This window comes from Chiloscyllium punctatum, chromosome 24 (genome assembly GCF_047496795.1).
Source record: "Chiloscyllium punctatum isolate Juve2018m chromosome 24, sChiPun1.3, whole genome shotgun sequence".
Lineage (NCBI taxonomy): Eukaryota > Metazoa > Chordata > Chondrichthyes > Orectolobiformes > Hemiscylliidae > Chiloscyllium > Chiloscyllium punctatum.
Window position 1 is genome coordinate 49331468 of NC_092762.1, and position 21805 is coordinate 49353272.

General features: G+C 40.0%; 1 protein-coding gene across 6 annotated transcripts in view; it reads right to left on the minus strand.

The window, feature by feature from the left end:
- Positions 1 to 21805, minus strand: part of dpp9 (dipeptidyl-peptidase 9) — a 111040-nt gene that overhangs the window by 42319 nt on the left and 46916 nt on the right. For 2 of the 6 annotated variants that reach the window (XM_072593801.1, XM_072593800.1), the window contains 6 exons: positions 19206 to 19331; positions 15736 to 15980; positions 10605 to 10717; positions 6980 to 7153; positions 5832 to 6000; positions 3130 to 3240 (listed from right to left, as the gene is read on the minus strand). In XM_072593801.1, coding sequence (XP_072449902.1) covers positions 3130 to 3240; positions 5832 to 6000; positions 6980 to 7153; positions 10605 to 10717; positions 15736 to 15958 — 790 coding nt within the window. In that variant the 5' untranslated portion in view covers positions 15959 to 15980; positions 19206 to 19331. Of the gene's footprint in view, positions 1 to 3129; positions 3241 to 5831; positions 6001 to 6979; positions 7154 to 10604; positions 10718 to 15735; positions 15981 to 19201; positions 19332 to 21805 lie in introns of all 6 variants that reach the window. The other 4 variants (XM_072593798.1, XM_072593799.1, XM_072593796.1 and 1 more) reach the window with 2 other exon arrangements.

Sequence of the window (21805 nt, forward strand, 5' to 3'; positions counted from 1 at the left end):
TCAATCTTGGTTGTGCACTCGCCATCACATCCAGTATCCACTCCTGATTCACTCCCTTACAATCTCTTCATTGCTCCCTCAACCATTGTCCACCATCACGTTGCACAGCATTTTCCCCACTGGCCTACAAACTTATTAACTCAGGTGACATTACTGAAACCTTCAAGACATGGTATCATTTTAATGCTTTATCCTTGTATGTTTATGTTTTACTTTCACTTTGGTTTTCAGACAGCAAATTCATTCACAGGATACTGACATCACTGGCTCAGTCAGTATTTCTTTTCCATCCCTAATTGCCTTTGAAAAGGTGATGGCGAGGGGATTTCTTGAACCGCTGCAGTCCTTATTGCGTAGGTACACCCACAGTGCTGACAGGGAGGAAACCTCCACGATGTTGGCCAGCAACAGCAAAAGGGAAAGCGATACAGTTCCTAAGTTAGGATGCTGTGTGACATCAAGTGGTGGTGTTTCCATGCCGTTGTCCTTCTAAATGGTACAAGTTGCAGATCTGGACAGTGCTGCATTGCAATCATATCTTCTGCTGCCACCATACCTCAGTTGTGGAATGAATGAATGTTGAACGTACTAGATGGAGTGACAATTAAATGTGCTGCTTTGCTCTAAATAGTGATGAGCTCGAGTGTTGTTGGACTCATTCAGGCAAGTGGAATATATTCTACCACACTCCTAACTTGTGCCTTTATGACAGTGGACAGACTGAGCAGTCAGGAGGTGAGTTAATCATCACTGAATTACAATCCTCTGACATGTCAGTTTCTGGCCAATGGCAACCCCTAGAATCCTGACAGAGGAGATTTAACGGTGATAAAGTCCTTAAATGTCATGGAGTGGTAGCTGGATTTCCCTTTTGGTAACAGATACTGCCCAGCACATTGGATTATGTGAATGTTACTTGCCACTCATCAGTTCAAGCTTGATTGGTGTCCAGATTTTGCGATATTTGGACATACACTGCACTGGTACCAGAGGAATTGCAAACAGTGCAATAAAGCATTTGACATAGTCGCTCATGGTAGGCTGGTCTGAAAGGTTAAGTCACATGTAATCCATGATGAGTTGGTAAATTGGATACCACATTGAACAGGAACCAAAAATGAACCAGCTACACAAATACTGCAACTACAAGAGCAAGTTAGGGACTGAGTGCATGGAGGAAAGTAGCATGCATTCCTAACTCACTAGATCTGTCCATCACTGAAGAAGCACAAGTCAGGAGTGTCACAGAATCAAAGATTTATACCGCGTGGAAACAGACACATCAATTCAACACATTGCAATCTGACCTTGTCCTATTTGCCAGCATTTGACCCACATTCTTCTAAACCCTTTCTATTAATATACTCATCCAGATTCTTTTTTAAATGCTGTAATTATACCTTCCTCCACCACTTCCTCTGGCAGCTCATTGCATACATCCACCACCCTTTGTGTGAAAAAGTTGCCTCTCAGGTCCTTTTTAAATCTTTCTCCTCTCACCTTTAATCTATGTCCTCTAGTTGTGGATCCCCGACTCTAGGAAAACAACCTTGACTATACACTCTATCCATTCCCCTCAACTTCATAGATTTATACAATGTCACCCCTCAGCCTCCAACGCTCCAGGGAACAAAACCGTTAGCCTCTCCATATAGCTCAAGCCCTCCAATCCCGGCAAAATCCTTGTAAATCTTTTCCACAGCCTCTCAAGTTTAACAACATCTTTCCTACTGAAGCGTGATCAGAATTGCACGTAGTACTCCCAAAGTAGCTTTAACAATATTCTGCACAGCCGCAACATACATCCCAACTCTTATACTCAGTATTATCACCAATGAAGGCAAGCATGCCAAATGCCTTCTTCACCACCGTGTTTACCGACAACTCTACTTTCAAGGAACTATGCACCTGTACTCCTAGGTCCCTTTGTTCGGCATCACTCTCCAGGGCCCCACCATTAAGTATATAAATGCTACCCTGGTTTGTCTTGCCAAAATGTAACACGTCACATTTATCTAAATTCAACTCTGTCACTCCTCAACTCACTTGCTCATCTGATCAAGGTCCTGTTGCACTCTGAAATAACCTTCGTTGTCCACCTGCACAACCTACTTTGGTGTCATCTACAAATTTACTAACCATACCTGCTATATTTACATCAAAATCATTTATGTAAATGATTAAAAGCAGTGGACCCATCACCAATCCTTGCAACACACCAGTGGACACAGGCCTCCAGTCTGTGCCACTACACTCTGCATCCTACCTTCAAAGTGATCTAACCTTACTAACCAGTCTACCGTGTGGAATCTTGTCAAACGCTTTGCTGAAGTCCACATAGCCAACGTTTGCCGCTCTGCCCTCAATTTTGTCAATTATTCATATCAAGTTAGTGAGACATGATTTCTCACGCACAAAGCCATGCTGACTATCCATAATCAGTCCATGCCTTTCCAAATGCATGCAAATTCTATCCCTCAGAATCCCCTCCAACAACTTACCTGTCACTGATGTATTTCATGTTCCCAACCATGCCCTAAATTCCTCTGCCTTATTAGTCAAGCCTCTTGTATTGAAATAAATGCAGTTTAATTTATCAGTTTTACCTCATTCTCTGCTGTGCTCTTGCCTGTCTTGACTATTTAACTTACTCCCCAAATTTGTTATACCAGCCTTAGACTTACCTTTTTCTTGCGATCCCTTAGGTTCAAAGTGCAGCTTATCTTCAAGAGCAAGGGATGAGCAATAAATACTGGCTTTGACAGTAACATCCAGACATGAACTGATACCTTTTCCCCAAAAACAGTGCATTTCTCACAGTTCCTCATCCAATAAGGAAGTAACACGAATTAGTACTGGGAAATGACACACAGCAAGTGTTGGAAAAGGAAAACATTCTACTAGTTTAGAATAAACTTAATATCTAGCAAATCAATGTTAATTTGAAGTCTGTATGACTTAGCATTAGTGTACTGACTGAACTGCACCACAGATTGGAGTCAGACAAGTGATATTATTAGGAGACCTTCAGTTGCAAAGCAGAATCAGTGAAACCAATCAGAATATTCACTGCGGAGCTTAACCTTTTATGAATTCCAAGAAAGCAAAGCACTGCAGCCAATTTCATACCTTCAATTCCTATGGGAGACCACCAGTACCCAGTAAACCTGTCAAATTCTTCTTGTATTACGAAAGTAGCTACTCCTGCAGATTTAGAATCTTCTATTACATTAGGCAAACCTGAAAGAGAGAACATTCTAGTCACAGTGCAATCACTTGTGAAATTTAATATAAAGGAACATTAAGTCAAATGTTCTATGGGTGCCATTCTAAATGTTTGCTGCATCTTAACCATGGATAGATAAACTGGCTTTGCTCCAGTTTACAAATTATAACGTCTCAAAAACAAAATTCATAACCTGACATACATCAGGGCTTGTTTTAAGATACTATGCAAGTTTGAAAAGAACTCATCTATGCAGTAGATCTATGCATCTGGGCTCTGCAGGCAACTCACTGGAATGGTTAGAATGTGGAACTCATAGCAGATAACTGAGAAAATTGACAAAGATAAATAAAAGGGAGAAAGTGAGGACTGCAGATGCTGGAGATCAGAATCAAGAGTGTGGTCCTAGAGGGGCACAGCAGGTCAGGCAGCATCCAAAGAGCAGGAGAATCGATGTTTCGGACATAAGCCATCCATCAGGAGATAAATAAAGGGCAAGCCAGACAAATGATAGGAAGAATTGCGTGGCAGTACAGAACATGAAACTTGCTAGGAGACAAATTTGAAGCTTTTCTCTTTGCACTCATCAGGAGTGAAATGCAAGAAACCAGATTGGCCCAACAAATTAGCGCCCTATTCCCATGCTTTATAAACAGATATTTCTTTTTCAAGCCTAGCTGTTGCATCCAAGTCCTGATGAGGGCAACTTGGTGCCCCTTTTCGCAACAATAAAGGATATCTTGATAACATCAGATGAGGAAGAGTTAGAGAAGTCTAATGTGAAGTAGAAAGATCAGCATGGACTGTTGGACCAACTGGTCTCTTTTCTATCATCTCTTAGGTTCAAAGTGCACCTCAACCTCAAGAACAAGGGATGAGCAATAAATACTGGCTATGACAGTAACATCCACACATGAACTAATATCTTTTCCCCAAAAACAGTTCATTTCTCACAGTTACTTATCCAAAAAGGAAGCAACAGGATTTAGTACTGGGAAATGACGCACAGCAAATGCTGGAAAAGGAAAACATTATACTCATTTAGAATAAATTCAAAACCTAGCAAAACAATGCGAATTTGAAGTCAGTATGACTTTGCATTGGTGTACTGACTGAATTGCACCACAGATTGGAGTCAGACAAGTGACACTATTAAGAGACCTTCACTTTCAAAGCAGAATCAATGAAACCAATCAGAATATTCACTGTGGAGCTTAATCTTTTATGAATTCCAGAAAACAAAGCGCTGCAGCCAATTTCATACCTTCAATTCCAATGGGAGACCATCAGTAACCAGTAAAGCAGTTGTGAATATTATGTTAATATTATAGCAATAACACATAGTGGCCTTCAAATCCATTAAACAGGCAAGACACTCGTTCTTGACCACCTAACCTGGAGGCTCCCTGCCTTCATTCCTGAAGGGCTTTTGCTCGAAACGTCGATTTTCCTGCTCCTCGGATGCTGCCTGACCTGCTGTGCTTTTCCAGCATCACTCTAATCTAGACTCTGCCTGCCTGAAAAATAATTTCATCAAAGCTATTTGTCTTGCACTGATCAGGTCACGCACAAGAGTACAATGCAAAAACGAACATTTCCATAATGAATGATAAGTGCGATAAAAATACAGTTTCCTATACATTGGTATTCTTGCCAAAGTTCTGATACGTGCAACACAAAGAGCGTTAACAAAATGTGCTTTTTTTTCCAAAGTATTCTAGTCCTGTACCAACAAACTGACTTTTAGTCACTTGGTATTGGAAATAAGATCAGCAAGTTGATAGTATTCCAGCATACTCTCAACAATGTTAATCACCACCGTTGTGTCAGACTAGAAGTATGTGACACAGGATCACATAGGAAGTTTAACTTTAATGTGTGAAGATTGTCATCAACAATACGTGAACCTGGAGCAGGAGAGAAGAGAAATCTTGGGGCAAAAAAATTACAATTAGCCACCGCCCTCAAAATTGGCTTCAACATAATTGGCGATTTGTGGTAAATAACTATGGTAGAACTTTAGCTTAATGTTCTGCTAGCAGTTGGTTTAAAGCAAATCTGCTTTTACATAAACTGCTGCATGTCGTTGACAGGATGAACTGGACAGCTTCTGGGATCAAAGTTGGCCTGGCAAAACCATTTCCGGAAGCACATCTCCAACATTAATAAAACAAAAAATGCACTGTTGATGTTGAAAGTTGGAAATAAAAATAATGAAATGTTGATTAAACTCAGTAGCTAAAATAGCACTGAAGAAGAAAAATGAGTTAGTTTATCAGGTTGATATTCCTCCCTCACAGCTGTAGAAAGAAATAAGATTTCAAGCCAGTGGAAGCGGGACGACGACAGGGAACGAAAAAGGTCTGCGATAAGATGGAAGTCATGAAAGGTTAAATAACAAAAAGATTTCCCGGCACAACAGCCAAAAAGAATGACAATGGATATAGTAAATAAACATTGCCTACATGAGATGCGAATTGCTTAATCATAAACATCAGAGTACAACATAAAGGGGTGTATGAAGATTGAATCCAGAAAAGACTTGATGCTGACAACATTAATGCATTGTAGCAGGCTTTTACAACCTAGTTGTAAACTGTCTTACCTTTATGGCAAAATGTTAATCGCTTCTCCTCACCAGACACAATGTTCACTATCCATAAGTCGTTGTTATTTATAAATGAGATGAAGGATGGGTCTCCAGGACATATCTTAGGATCCATTCGAGGTCCTGAACAATTTGTTTTAATCTCTACTGGCTTCATTGGCGATATCTGTAAAACAGCAAAGATCTAGCTCGTGAGGAAAAAGGAACGAATTGTATTCATTATACCAGGGAAAAATGGCGCTTGCCACAAGTTGAGCGCAGACAGTAAGAAGCTAGTTGTTTATTTAATTAACAAGCCACACAAGATTACCAAATAACTTACAGTCCCTATTGGCCCATTTCACTTTGTTGGAGAAACTAACTCAAGTAAGATTTCACTTTTGTTCTACCTCCAACATTCTGCCCATCTCTTTCAAAAGGTCAAAATTAACTTGATCAAGTTTTGTTCTTAGTGTTTGAAACTGCATACTGAAGGTGACCACCGTATGTAGCTCCATTCCACTGTTGAGAAGGGGCTACTAAATACCGATGAGATGTCATTATGACATCTCCTAAACCTATCAAATAAGAACTTTTCTCCTCTGCTGCACTGGCTTGCATGAGCCTAGACCTGGGATGCTCCTTCAATGGTTTTCAACTTCATAGTTAAATGCTCGTCATGTAAGACAGCAAGGAAGTTAATCTCAATTTTGAAATTATTGCAGAATTGGTCTGTTAAGTCATAGCTGTCCTCAACCATGCTTTCCACTGTCTTCAAGGGACCTACTTTTAACTCTAGTTCAATGAACCTGCAAAGTCTGCATTAATGGTATGCCATACTCTCACACGTCAAACAGTTACAACTTCATTTAGATACAGTAAGGCTCCTTCAAATAGTAACTTTTTAAAGATTGGTATTTTCCATACTAAATCTTACTTTGCTTTTAAAAACATGCATGCTGAAGTCAAAATTTCTAAGGGCCTAAGATCAAAAAAAACCTTTATTTTTAAACAAGGCCCCACTAGGGGGCCCAAGCTCCGAATCCCAAAACTTGAGGTGAATTGCCATTAATCTGCACAAAACTGCAGGCAATACAAATACTGTTCATAGTGGAAACAACAGGCCAAGAACCTGACCACAGTAGCTACATTAATTTTGCACTTACATTAAAACCATTTGTCCCTCCATCCTTGCAAAAGAAAAGACTATTACTGGCTTGGAAGAGAAAAAGTCCACTATCCCTGTGATAGTCATATGAGGTAATTCCAAATGTGCCGAGGCGCTTCCTCTCACGCAGAAGCTCTTCCTCCCGTGAGTACATTCCATGGTGTGGAGTCGCCTGTAAATTAAACACAACAATAACCTTCAATTGTAACAATTTGTTGAAAGTTGATGAACAATTATTAGGAAAAGTATGATTTACTGGAACTACCCACACAATTCCAAAACCTGTTTTGTTAGCATGGGGGCCTGTAACGTTTTATCTTAGTATGTGCATATTCAAAACCACTGGCATGACTTGAAACGTGTATAAAATGCAAGTAATGGATTGAGTGATTTGAGAGGTTGTCAATAAATTCATTCTAGGAGCTGGAAAAAGGGCAGTGGAGTGACCTTGGTACTAGACTAACAAAACAGATTACAAACTCCACAGGACGTTGCAAAACTGATTTTAATAAACCTGGTGGGCTGACATCAAGAGTATCAAATCGATCTGACCATCTTCAAAACCTAACTGATCTACTAATATCTCTGACTCCAGTACCACACTTCTCAATTAACTTTTAATTTTCTGTGTAGTGGCCTAGCAAGGTTGGTCGATAACCCAGTGGGAAGGAAGGAGCACGAAGTTTGGTCTTGCCAGAGAACAAAAAAAAAATCCCCCGGCAGAGAGTATTTTTATGTCATGTTTGTGAAGCAAGCAAGTGTACTGATCATGAGAAATTAAACTTAAATAAATATTTTATCAGTCTACCTGGCTGGCTACTGGCATACAACCGGAAGTTTGTCAGCTCAGACAGTAATTCTAATAAAAGCAATGATTAAAAAATTGGGAAAAATAAGAAGAAGCTCCGCCAACTGGAACCACAGGGACTGACAGATGTGATTTAACTGCTTTATCTAGCTCTTCAAAGCTACTGGATGTTATTTAGGTGTTGAACACAACTACATGGCAGAATATTCATCTAGCAGCTAAGCCATCAGAATAAACTAGAAAGATGCAGGTCCTCGAACAGGCGTTCAATAAAACATTATTACATGGAGTCTAGGCACAGTGTAAATTGTAACCTTCAATGTTATAATTATTCAAATCTTTACGTCCAGTAGTAATTTACTCAGCTTGCTAGAGAACAGCAGATGCAAAGTATTTCCAAAAGCTACTTGAGGAAAGCTTTCTTTGCCTCATTCTGGTAGATTGCTGACTGTGAATATAGGAGGTATAGTTAGTACATTTGCAGCATAGTGGACAGCGAAGAAGGTTACCTCAGAACACAATGGAATCTTGATCAGACGGGCCAATGGGGTGAGGAGTGACAGGTGGAGTTTAATTTAGATAAATGTGAGATGCTGTATTTTGGAAAGGCAAATCAGGGCAAGACTTATAGACTTAATGGTAAGGTCCTAGGGAGTGTTGCTGAACAGAGACCTTGGAGTGCAGGTACATAGTCCCTTGAAAGTGGAGTCACAAGTCGATAGGATAGTCAAGGTGGCATTTGGTATGCTTTCCTTTATTGGTCAGAGCACTGAGTATAGAAGTTGGGAGGTCATGTTGCCGCTGCACAGGACATTGGTTACGCCACTTTTGGAACAGTGTGTGCAATTCTGGTCTCCCTCCTATCGGAAGGATATTGTGAAACTTGCAAGGGTTCAGAAAAGATTTAAAAGGATGTTGTCAGGGTTGGAGGATTTGAGCTACAGGGAAAGGCTGACTAGGCTGGGGCTGTTTTCCCTGGAGCGTCAAAGGCTGAGGTAGAGGTTATACAGGTTTATAAAATCATGAGGGGCATGGACAGGATAAATAGGCAAAGTCTTTGCCCTGGGCAAGGGAGTCCAGAACTAGAGGGCAAAGGTTTTGGGTCAGAGGGAAAAATTTAAAAGGGACCTTAGGCGCAACTTTTTCATACTGGGGACGATGCGTGTATGGAATGAGCTGCCAGAGGAAGTGGAGGAGTCTGGTTCAATGACAACATTTAAAAGGCATCTGGATGCATTTATGAATAGGAAGAGTTTTGAGGGATATGGGCCAAATACTGACAAATGGGTCAGCATGGACAAGTTGAACCAAAGGGTCTGTTTCCGTGCTTTGCTCTATGACCATTTTTGTCATTTCTTTTTAATTCTAATTATTGTTAGCTTATATTTCTGCTCATTTGCAGCTGATTAGCAAGTCATACCCAGTCAGTCACGATATGTTGCTATTTCGAACACAAAATTTGAAGTAACTTTGATGAAGGAATTGCAATGTAACACAAAAAAGTGTCTATGCCATTGAATGCATTAATATTGGCATTGCATGTTTTGTTCAAACATGGAAAATGGCTGAACAAAGTTAAAATAATGCTTTAGTTATACAGATCAGACAGCACTTAAGTGTTTTGCTCACTACTATACCTTTAATCATTTGTTAAAGGGGAAGTTAAGAATGAACCTTGGAAGGAGAGATGAGGACAGTGGTAGTCTTCAAGACAACAGACAGGCTTGTAAATGGGCAGTCACATGATGGATGAGAATTAAAGCAGAATTATGCATTGTGAAGACCAAGAAACAACAAGTAGTATACAATTCTGCAAAGAGTGCACGACCAGAGTGACTGAGGCATATTTTCAAATCACTGAAAATTGGAGGGCACACTAAGGAATCAACTAATAAAGCAGAGGGGCTCCCAGACTTTGTAAAATTGCAAATAAAGTCAGGGAATACAAACTCAATGAAATTAAGATGACTTTTTATAAAGCACAGGTGCAGCTTCAAATGAAGTAATGGGTCCCCATCTTTATGAAGGATATGGATGCATAAAGAGAGGCTGCAGAAATGATGTACAGGAATGTTTCTGGGAGAGGAAGGACTTCGATTATGTTCTCTTTCAGGGAAAAATGTGGAGACGATAGGCGAGGAGAAAACTGCTTCCATTAGCACAGTGGTTGAGAAACAAAACACTCAGATTTAAGAATGGGAAATGGACCAAAGTGGATGAAAAAAATAATTTGTTAAACATAGTTAAGTAGTTAGGATTTTGAATATGCAGCCAACAGAGGAAAGAAATATTCAATTGTGGCTTTGACAAGATATTTGAATAAACATCTGAAAGTTAACACAGAGCAACAGAGAAAAGGCAGCAAGTGGGACTAGCACAGTCCAGTACTGACATGGACTAAAGGGCCATTTCCTTTGCTGTCAATCGTTTTAAATTTCTCTGAGAAGACAAAGAAAAAGAATTTCAGTTTTCACCTTGGCTTTGCATATATTTCTTTGTAATATAACACTATCATCATTATTAAACGTTGTCTTCCTATCAACCTAGCCAGAAAACGTGAGGGAAACTCCAAAAACATGTAGTACTGGTCTGAGACCTTACATTTTGGGTTTCTACTTTCATTTAGTCATGACAGCAGCCAAGGCTGTTGTTTGTCCCATTAAATAGATGTTAGCCTCATGTCATTTCACAGTACCCAATGAATTGCGATGATGAAACTTCATCCATCTACTCCATAGCAGATGAGAGTGGAGAATAAAATCACTGTACTATTATGCATTTCAAGATAAAAGTAGTTAGAGAACACGATTCTCACCTGGAAGTGATCAAGCATTTGTTTCCAAGACAGCAGCAAGAGAGAATCCTTCCGGACCTTTTTTGGGATTTCAGAGTACAACAGAGAGTTCTCTCTACTTCCGTAAGGCATCCCTACAGAAAAAGGCAATTCCCACTGTTAATCAATGGCAATTTTACAATCTTACAACTTTTGAATCATAGAAAGATTACAGCACAAAGACAGACCATTTAGCCAACCTGATCTGTGCCAGACGAACCAACTAGCTGCCTAATCTAGTCTCACTTGCAGGTCCATAACTTGCAGGTTACAATGCTTCAGCTGCAGATCTAGCACTCCTAGAATGAGAGTCATACAGCATCAAAACAGTCCCTTCCATCCAAACAGTCTATGCTGACCATATACCCCAAATTAAACCCAGTCCATCAGCTTTGGCCCATATCCCTTCAAACTTTTCCTATACTTTTAAACATAGTAACTGTACTTGTATCCACCAATGTCTCTGGCAGCTCATTCCACACAAGAACCACACTATGTAAAAATGCTGCCCCTCATATCCTTTTTAAAATCTTTCTACGCTCCCCCTAAAAATATGCCCCCTAGTTTTGAATTCCCCAACGCCAGGGAAAAGACCCTAGTCATTCACCTTATCTATGCCTTGCATGATTTTATAGGCTTCAATAAGGCCACCCCTCAACCTCCAACGCTCCAGTGAAAGAAGTCCCTGTCTTTCCAGTCTATTTTTATATCTCAAAGACATGACTGATGTTGAGATCAAGGATGAGTGTGTAAAGACTCCAGAGAATTTCAATATATTGAAGGTGGTGGTTTTGGGCACCCTAATTGCATAAAGATAGACAAATCCCCAAAGCCAAATGGGGTCTATCTGAGGTTACTGTGATAGGCAAGGGAAGAAACAGCTGGGGCACTAGCAGATACCTTCAGATCCTCTTTGACCACAGGTAAGGTTCTAGAGGACTGGAGATTAGCCAATATTGTTTCCTTGTTTGAGAAAGGAAGCAGGGATAATTCAGGAAATTATTGGCCAGTGAGCTGGACTACTGTGGTGGGGCAGCTCTTGAAGATATATGCACATCGGAAAGAAATGGACTAGCACGTGACAGGCAGCATGGCTTTGTGGGGGGGCAGGTCATATCTTACCAACCTGATTGAATTCTTTGAAGAGGTGATAAGGATAATGGATGAGGGAAGGGCTATGGATGTACTTTATACGGACTTTACTATGGTATTTAACAAAGTTTCACATGGTAGTTTAGTACAAAAGCTAAAATCACATGGGATTTGGGGTGGGTTGGTTACATGGATACAAAATTGACTTGGTCAAAGAAGAAAGAGGATAGCAGTGAAAGGGTGTTCTTCAGAACGGAGACAGGTAATTAGTGGTGTTCCATAGGGATCAGTCCTAGGTCCACTGTTGTTTGTAGCATATATAATTGATCTGAAGGAAAATTTGGGTGGTCTGATTAGTAAGTTTGCAGATGACACCAAGATTGGTAGAGTTGCTGATAGCGCCGACAATTGTGAAAGGATATAACAGGATACATATAGATGGGCAACTTGAGCACAGAAATGGCAGATGAGTTTAATCCAGACAAATATGAGGGGATACATTTTGGAGCATCAAATTTAGGTATAAATTATACTGTAAATGGCAGAACTCTTAAGAACATTAACACACAGACAGATCTGGGCGTGCAGGTCCCCAGTTCACTGAAAGTGGCAAAACAGGTGGCCAAGGTGATTAAGGAGGCATATGGCATGCTTGCTTCAATAGCCGTACAAGAGATGGCAAACAATGTTGCAGCTACATAAAACCCTAGCTAGGCTGCATTTGGATTATTGCACATGGTTTTGGTCACCACACTATAAGCAGCACATGGAAGCTTTGGAGAGTGCAGAGAAGGTTCACCAGGATGTTGCCGAGTCTCAAGGGCACTGGCTATGACAAAAGTTTAAAGTGACTAGGATTGTTTTCACTGAAAAGACAGTGGCTGAGAGGAGACCTGATAGATGTCTACAAACCTATGAGAGGCATAGATAGAGTTGATACTCAGAGGCTTTTTCCCAGGGATGAAGTTTCAATTACAAGGGGGTACAGGTTCAAGCGGAGAGAGGATAAGTTTAAGGGAAATGTGAGGGATGTTTTCATGTAGAGAGTGGTAAGAGTCTGGAGCGCACTGCTATAAGAGGTGGTGGAAGCAGGCACATTGGCAACATTTAAGAGGCATCTGGATGGTTACATGCACAGGGAAGGAACAGTGGAATACAGACCAATTAAGAGCAGAAACTTTGTTTTTTAGATAGGGCATGATGATTGGCACAGGCTTGGAGGGTTGAAGGGCCTGTTCATGTGCTGTACTTCTCTTTGTTCCTTATTAAGACCCATCCTTGTGTGAATTACCAAAATGCAATACCTCACATTTATCCCAAATAAATTCCATCTGCCACTCCTCAGCTCAATGACCCAATTAATCAAAATCTCTAAAATCTTAAGACAACTTTCTTCATTGCCCACTATACCACCAAATTGGATAGTGACAACTATCAGCCTCTGAGTGAATAAGATACCATATATATCCTTCTACTGATCATTTCAAATCTGTGGCCTGGTAAATAACCTCTCCACTAGGGTAAACAGGTCTTGGCGAGATTGTAACAACTAGTAACTAAAGTCAGATGTTTGTGCTATGTTTCACAGAAGGGTCTGTCTCTTATCGGTCATTTAGATGATCAGTTCACTTTCTAACAGCGTTGGAAACAAGTTAGAACACAGAAAATCAAGAGAAAATTAGAAAGATCTCTGTTACTTAAACGGCAATCGTATTATCCAGTCTTCCTAACTTATTTTAATGCTTTAAAATTTCACTTCAAGGAGTTAAAAGACAAAGTAGGAACTTAGCATTCAATATATTTACTCAAAATTTAAATTGACATTTTCAAATTAAGAGTCAACTATGAAATGAACACCTTAGACTTAAGAGGAAAATTTAGAAATGGGTAAGAGAACTGAAATTATGATTCCCACAAAACAGAATATTTTTGTTCCTCACCTTCGAATGCAAGATATCTACTATTGAATCATGCCAGATTTGTTCACACTGACGGGTGTCGTGGTGAAACTGTTCCAGAGTAGTCATCTAGTATATAGTAACTACCTCAGTCAGCTTTCAGGTGAACAAGCACTGAAGTGAATAGTTCTCTTTGCAGCAAGTCAGTCTTTCCATTTACAATTACAGGAGAGAAGCTCTAACACACACTACTGGATAGGAACGAGGGACAATTTAACGATTGATAACAAGCCACAAAAACATTTTTTCTGCCTTTTGCAACATTATTGCAAGCTCTTGACTCAGCCAGTCAGCCAAACTTGACATTTTAATTCCAAGAATACACATATAGCACTTGAGGTCATCCAACCCGTCGTACCCATTGTGTTCTTTGGAAATACATGGGAACAGAGAAAGAGGACGCATATGACCATTTGGCCCATCAAAATCGCTCCACTATTCAAATAGATAATTGCTGATCATCTTCCTCTATATCTTTACCCCCCAATATGCATTTTGCTTGAGGTCATTAGTCTCTAGTTTTTCAATTTCTGTCTTGAACATACAGGTCATTCGGCTATCATGTGCATTTTGTTAACACGAATTCGCAATAACATGATTGACGAATTGGAGACACTGTCTTTAAAGCACAAAGTTCTAAAGCATGTATTAGTTATAACATGATTCCGGCCCCATTAGTTTAAATTTGCTGCTATTACATGATTTTCTTATAACACAGGATTGCACGAGAACAGAACTACCATGTTATAGCAGAACAGATTGTAATCAATGACTATGTTGCCCACTGATCTCTAGGTAGACAATTACAAAGATTGGTCACATTTGGGAGAAGAATTTCCCCCTCATCTCAATCTCAAATGGCCTGCCCCTTATTCAGTTTCTGTCCATGAAACTCAGCAGCTTGGGCAAGCATCCCATCCACATGGATCCCGTCGCACCCTGTAATAGGCATCTAGTTGCTCCATTCCCTGGATCTTGTGTTATAGCCCCATGAATATATATTTGAAAAGGGAAAATGTAATTCTCTGCCGTAAATGTTATTACTGAATTGGCTTCCACCAACCTTTTGAATTAGAATCCCTACACTATGGAAACAAGTCCTTCGGCCCAACAAGTCCACACTGACCCATTCCCCTGTATTCACCTCTGCCTCATTCACCTAATGGGCAATTTAGCACGGCCAATTCATCTAACCTGCATATCTTAGGTGGGAGGAAACTGGACCATCCGGAGGAAACCATGCAGACACGGGGAGAAACTCCACACACAGACAGACAGTCACCCAAGGCTGGAATCAAACCCGGGTCCCTGGTGCTGTGAGGCAGCAGTACTAACCACTGAGCCACCATGCCGCATTGCACGCTAGTAAGGATCACTAGTATCCTTACGTACAGAGGAGAGAGGAAGCACATCATGTTGACTGGGACAACATATCCATCCTGGGACAAGCCAAACAGAGACACACGAGAATTTCTAGACGAATGATATTCCAACTGGAACTCTATCAACAAACACATTGATTTGGATGCCATCTACCACCCTCTAAGAAAAAGCCGGAATTGACATCACCAACCCAAGGAAGCCTAAACACATACTTAGAAAGTGGGACATAACACCAGCGCTTCATCGAAGGCTCACTGATGATGTTACCTAGTATGGTACTGAAACGTCTGAAAACAAACTTTTCAGCTTAGCGAGCAAACTTTATTTCAATACTTGTTCAAATTATGAATTTTGCCCTTTTCTTAATTTGGAAGAAAATTCCAACAAAACCACTTCAAGCTAATTTCAACTGAGATTCCTAAAATCAAATGAGACAAGTTTCCTCTCATTGTACTCCTATAAAGAATAACAATACAATCACCTCCTTGAAAATGGTGAAGAGTCAATTTATCTCGCAATCTTTCCTTAAGCTGTCTAATGCTCTTATTGGCTACAATTTCAACTGTTTCCAGTATATTAGATATTTCCTTTATACTTTGCTGAATACGGTACTTGAAGTGAATATTTGAGCATGCCTTTGTAGTCTGCAATTTGATATTCTATTATCAATGACTACTCACCCAAGTAATAGACACGATGCGAGTGGTGCCCAGACTCATCATTTTTTGGAATGAATTGGAAATCATGAGGTGCTTTGTTAATGATAATGCCAGGATACTTCCTGCTGCTGTGGATTATCTCTCTCAATCCATCCCATGTGTGCTTCTCAACGTAGAATGGGGAGGGTGCATCCTCCATATCCACCACCTCTGCACTTTCAGACAGTGCTTCCACGGTAGCCATCTCTTCAGGCCTTGCTACACAGCTGCAGCGAATAAAAATATCCTCTCTCAATGTGAAATACATAACAATTGCCACAAATGCAGTAACACAGGAGAAATTTACATAAGAGTTGCTATATAGGGTCCTCCATGCTGCTTGCAGTGTCAGCAGCAAAAACTAATTGTGTTTCTATTTTGTACAACATGTGAACAATGGAACTAACAATCAGGCATTTGCAGTGATCGTTAAAACTGACTTTTCTGAGGTTATACAAATACTTTATCTTGAATGAAAATCTAGAGGGGTTAGAAAAGCGGAAAATCCTGGTCAGTAACATGAATGGACAAATCTTGGAACCACAAGACAACCATCACTCACTCAACATTACTGTGTGACCCATGAAATTTCTGGTCAAGTCTTATTGTCAAGGGCAGCAGTATCTCAAAGCATAGTCACAATTCAATATGAATTAATAATCTCTCTTCAGCCAGTTAGTTCGACTGTTTGTCAGAATCTCAGAAAATTTGTGACTCAATATAAAAATGCTAATTAAAGACAGTTATGAAAAAAAAGGGTATAAAAGCCTGACAGTCCAGCATGTTAAACTAAAGACAAACTAGAGTCTAAGTACCAGCGAAGGAAAACTACTTTGCAAACTTTTCCCAACATCAGCATGCATTTATATTGCACCTTTAATAAAATGTCTCAAGTTGCTTCACTGAAGCATTTTGAAATAATATGAATTCAGGATAAGCCCAGACACTTTTCAGATAATAAAGCACTTGTGAACTGCAGTCACTGTTGTAACATGAAAATTAAATAGTCAGTTTGGGCACAGAAAGAGATTCTAAATAGCAATGAGACAAAGACTACAATAATCAGCTTTTTAAAAAAATGATTGAGTGACAGATAAATCACAGCCAGGACCTCATACGAACCTACTTATTCTACAAATACTAACATAAGATCTTTTGCATTCAAACAAAAGCAAAGATGCAACTTGTGATTTGCCATCCAGTAATATAGCACTCCCTCAGTGCTGTAATGAAATATGTGCCTAGATCAAATCTCTGGAATGTTCTGGCTCAGAGGCTGACATCTTCAAAAGGTAGACAGGAATAAATTAACCTATTGGAAAGGAGAGAAAAGCATTCACGCCAATGCACAATGTCTGCCTGGACTATATTTAGAAATGAAGCATGTAGCTAACTTCCATCAGTTTACCAGATCAAAGTTTATACTGGCTATTTCCTACACGAAGACAGCTAACCAGATCAAAGAACAAAGAAAATTTATAGCCCAGGAACAGGCCCTTCGGCCCTCCAAGCTTCAGCCAATTCAAATTTACTATCTAAACCTGTCGCCCAATTCCTTAACATCTGTATCCCTCTGCTCCCCACCTACTCATGCATCTGTCCAGATGCATCTTAATAAACCTACCGTGTCTGTCTCTACCACCTCTGTTGGCAACGCGTTCCAGACACCCACCACACTCTAAACTACTTGCCGCATGCATGCCCCTCAAACTTTTCACCTCTCACCTTGAAAGCATGACCTCTTGTTATTGAATCCTTCACCCTGGGAAAAAGCTCATTTCTACGTAGCTTGTCCATAACCTTGATGATTTTCTCGACCTCAATCAGGTCCCCCCTCAATCTCCTTTTTTCTATGAAAACAAACCTGACGTCTCTTCATAGCTAGCACCTTCCATACTAGGCAACATCCTCTTAAACTTTCTGTGCACCCTCTCCAAAGTATCCACATCCTTTTGGTAATGTGGCAATGAGAACTGTACACAGTATTCTAAATGTGGCCAATCCTGGGAGAAAAATCAAACTACTAAAGGTGAACATGCAGAAACTGACCAGTTTACAAATATATAGTAAGCACAATGAGTAAAGTTAGGAACTGGGGTCTTTAATAAATTAAAGCATAAGAACCAAACAATTTCACAGATTCCCCGGTCAGTCTTGTGGCTTTCAGTTAAAAATGGGGTGACACGGTGGTTCAATGGTTAGCACTGTTGCCTCACAGCACCAGGGTCCCAGGTTCGATTCCAGCCTCGGGTGACTGTCTTTATGGAGTTTGCACATTCTCCCCGTGTCTGCGTGGGTTTCCTCCCACAATCCAAAGATGTGTAAGTCAAGTGAATTGACCATGCTAAATTGCCCATGGTGTAGGTGTATTGGTCAAAGGGAGGTGGGTCTGGGTGAGTTACTCTTCAGAGGGTTGGTGTACACATGTTGGGCCGAAGGGCCTGTTTCCACACTGAAGGGAATCTAATCTAAAAAAAATAAGCATTACATAAAAATGTTTTTTTTGGTGGTGGAAACAAGACTTTTACAAGTTGCCCTTTTATAAATGTACCTAGCTTGCAACTTTCTATCAATGTACTCAAACCTGCTGTGTTTGTAATGTGTCTTGGCCCTTTACTTATTAGTAACCCATCTCCTGCTGCCCAGGCAGCATAGTGGCACAGTGGTGAACACTGCTGCCTCACTGCACCTGGGACCCAGGTTTGATTCCCGCCTTGGCTGACTGTCTTTGTGGAGTTTGCACATTCTCCCCGTATCTGCGTGGGTTTCTTCCCACAATCCAAAGATGTGCAGGTCAGGTGAATTGGCCATGCGAAATTGCCCATAGTGTTAGGTGCATTAGTCAGGGGTAAATATAGGACAGGGAAATGGGCCTAGGTGGGTTACTCTTCGGAGGGTCAGTGTGGACCTGTTGGATGGAAGGAGATTTTAATCTAATCTAACCCTCCAGCCCTTTCACTTTGAAATGTTACACAAACCACACTGACAGTCACCTGATCAATGTTTTTTTCAGTGATTCAGATGATTGTCACCTTCCTCAAGCACTTTCCTATAAAAGCCAACATTTAAACAGAGACAAGAACCTCCATCCCTCAGACTGAAAAGGAAGTAAACTTTGCAATTAAAGATAGCATTGTATTATTTTAGTTTTAAACGCGACTACAAGATAAAACAAAAAAGCTCAACTTGGAAACCATCAGTCTGCGCAAGAAATCTCTTTTCCCTTCTCAATTCTTGCCCATTTGCAAAAAGACTTTTTTTACTGTTGTGGTATTTTCATAGATGCCAGAAGCCCACCAATATTGCATGGAAATAGTTGTTCATCCAGAGAATATTAACTCATCTTCCTTTTGTTGCACGCAGATAATTTGAGATCTAGAGTTGCTAACCTAGTTTGTCCATTCAAGAACAATGCTTAATCTACCCTACCCTTAAGGGCACTACTTACGTACTTTCTGTGGAAATCCAAGTCATGTCATTTGCTTGTAAATTTATGAGAGCAATCACAGGTGTAAATTTCAGGTTAATGCTTCTATAATGAAGTTTGACACATCTACCAGGAGTATGATGGATGTCTCCTAGATGCAAAATAGTTCATAGTATAAATAGATATCAACAAATTTCCTATAAATACTGCTTACTATTGTAACAAGTTGGATTACTTTAAAAAAGGAGAAAAAAAGCATACCATATAAAAGACAATATTTACTGCCAACATAGTTCAGTAAACACTGGTTGAATCTATAGACATTAAGGAGCAGTTGCAGCCATACCGACGTCAACATCTGAGATCTCTGCTCCTTTGTATATTTTTTTTAAATACACCATGCAAATTTTCTGGTGGTGAAGGAAATACATACTTAATATAGTTACCATTTTCATGTTTTACTTGTTCTGGCTCACGTTTGTCAGCAAGAAACACAGGAATGTGAATCTGAATTACCTCACTCCTGTTCATAATCCTGAGATGTTGAGGCCAATAGTTGCACATTGATTGCTAATCTACTGTGCTTAATTAACACAATATACACCAGAGATTCATTTCTCTTAAATTTGTCAGAACAAATCCTCTATAATATCTTTATCCACTGATGTTGAACACTGACCCCACTCTGAAAAGTTGTCAAACAGTTTCATGCCCATCGAGCCACTAAAGCATTGAAATGCTCAGATAAATTTGTGATCAGAATCAATGCAAATTGATTGAGATGAACAACAGCAATTCTTTTTATTTTTGTGCATGAGTGTCAAGTGAAAGTGGAGTCACTGTGCTTGTCAGTGTCATGTTAAGTTTGGATCCAAAGCTGGATTTGGACCACACTTCCACTGTGACTGTAGTTTTAATGTAAAACAAAATCACATCCCATTCCCTCATTCTAGATATAAATGTAAAACACTGGTCACACTTACCTAAAATCAATGGCACAAAAGAACATCAGATATAACAAAATGGCCATCACAGAAAAATAATTAGTTGCCCTTTCAGGTACTGACCCACAGGTCACCCATATCAATAATGGTTCAGTTAAAAAAAAACTTAAAACGAGAAAATGCTGGTTACTGTTACATACCTTCCCATACACTACAACAGTGACTACACTTCCAAAGTACTTCATTGTCTGTAAAATGCTTTCAAACATGCTGTGGTCACAAAAGTTGTAATACAAATGCAAGTTTGTCCTTTACAACCACACAACCCCTTTAATCTGCTTTTTGACAGTGGTCTACTAACAACTTCTGAATTATCATCAGTTGAAAATGGAATTTAATGTTAAAACGTTTGAATCAAAAACCTCAAATTAAGTGAACTGCATGGCATATTTAAAGGGTGCGTGTTACTGTAAGCAAACTATTCCATGATTTGGAGATGCCGGTGTTGGACTGGGGTGCACAAAGTTAAAAATCACACAACACCAGGTTACAGTCCAATAGGTTTAATTGGAGACACCAGCTTTCAGAGCGCTGCTCCTTCATCCACAACCACCTGATGAAGGAGCGGCGCTCTGAACGCTAGTGCTTCCAATTAAACCTGTTGGACTATAACCTGGTGTTGTGTGATTTCAAACTATTCCAAAGAGAATTGGAACTAGAAAGACAGCATCTTTTCAAATTCTCAGCAACATGTGCCCAGTGAGCTTAGCTCAGCTAGGGCAAGCAAGAAGGAAGATACAGAGACTTGAGAATTATTGTGATTAAATCATGTTGAGGTAGTGGTTGCATATTAAACAAAAGCAGAGGTTAATTGCAGCATTTAAAATCCTCAGGTAAATGTCTATCTTTATTTCTGCTTCAATCAAATCTTCCAAGCTGTAGGAGAACAAGTGAGCAGATGGGGCAAAAGAAATCTAGTCAATGGTCTGCTTAGCAATCACCCACAACTTCTCCTTATGTGCTTCCTATTTTGGTTGCATGCCACTAGCTGGCCCGAATGTTTTTTTTTCAGATTACAGGTCGTTTTGGGATAATGCGTATTTCAGTAGCACGACTTGGCTATAATGTTGCTGAAAAATTAGGGAATGGTATTTTCGAGAACGCTTACCTCCATTGGCAATAGCGCGATTTGAGCAGGGATTGGTTCACACACTTCGTTCTGCGCAAACATGATGTTGGGGTCGGTCTTTGTGCCTTACTGCGCATGCGCTGATGTCAGCTGCTGACAGAGCAGCTTTCTGTGAGGTATCGTAGAGAGAGCAGCTTTCTTACTTTTTTAAAAATGTACTGTCATATTCACTTTTGTTTCATTAATAAATATGATTTCAACCTTCATTCAGGCTGTGCTATACTTTGTGTTAGACCTTTGGAGGATTTTTGAGCGATCCTGAGAGATATTTTTTGCTGGTCTGCCGCTAACCCCACGTTTCCCATAGGGCCCAATATTTCTATTAAGCGAGTTTCTGCTAGTGAGGTTTTGCTGGAACACAATTACAGCGTTATAGGAGAACTACCTGTAATAGAATAGAAAGCATGAGGCCAGACAAGGCTAGAGTGATACATTGGTAAAAATTTCTTTAGACCTCTTGCATATCAAGTGATTGACAACACCTATCATCAA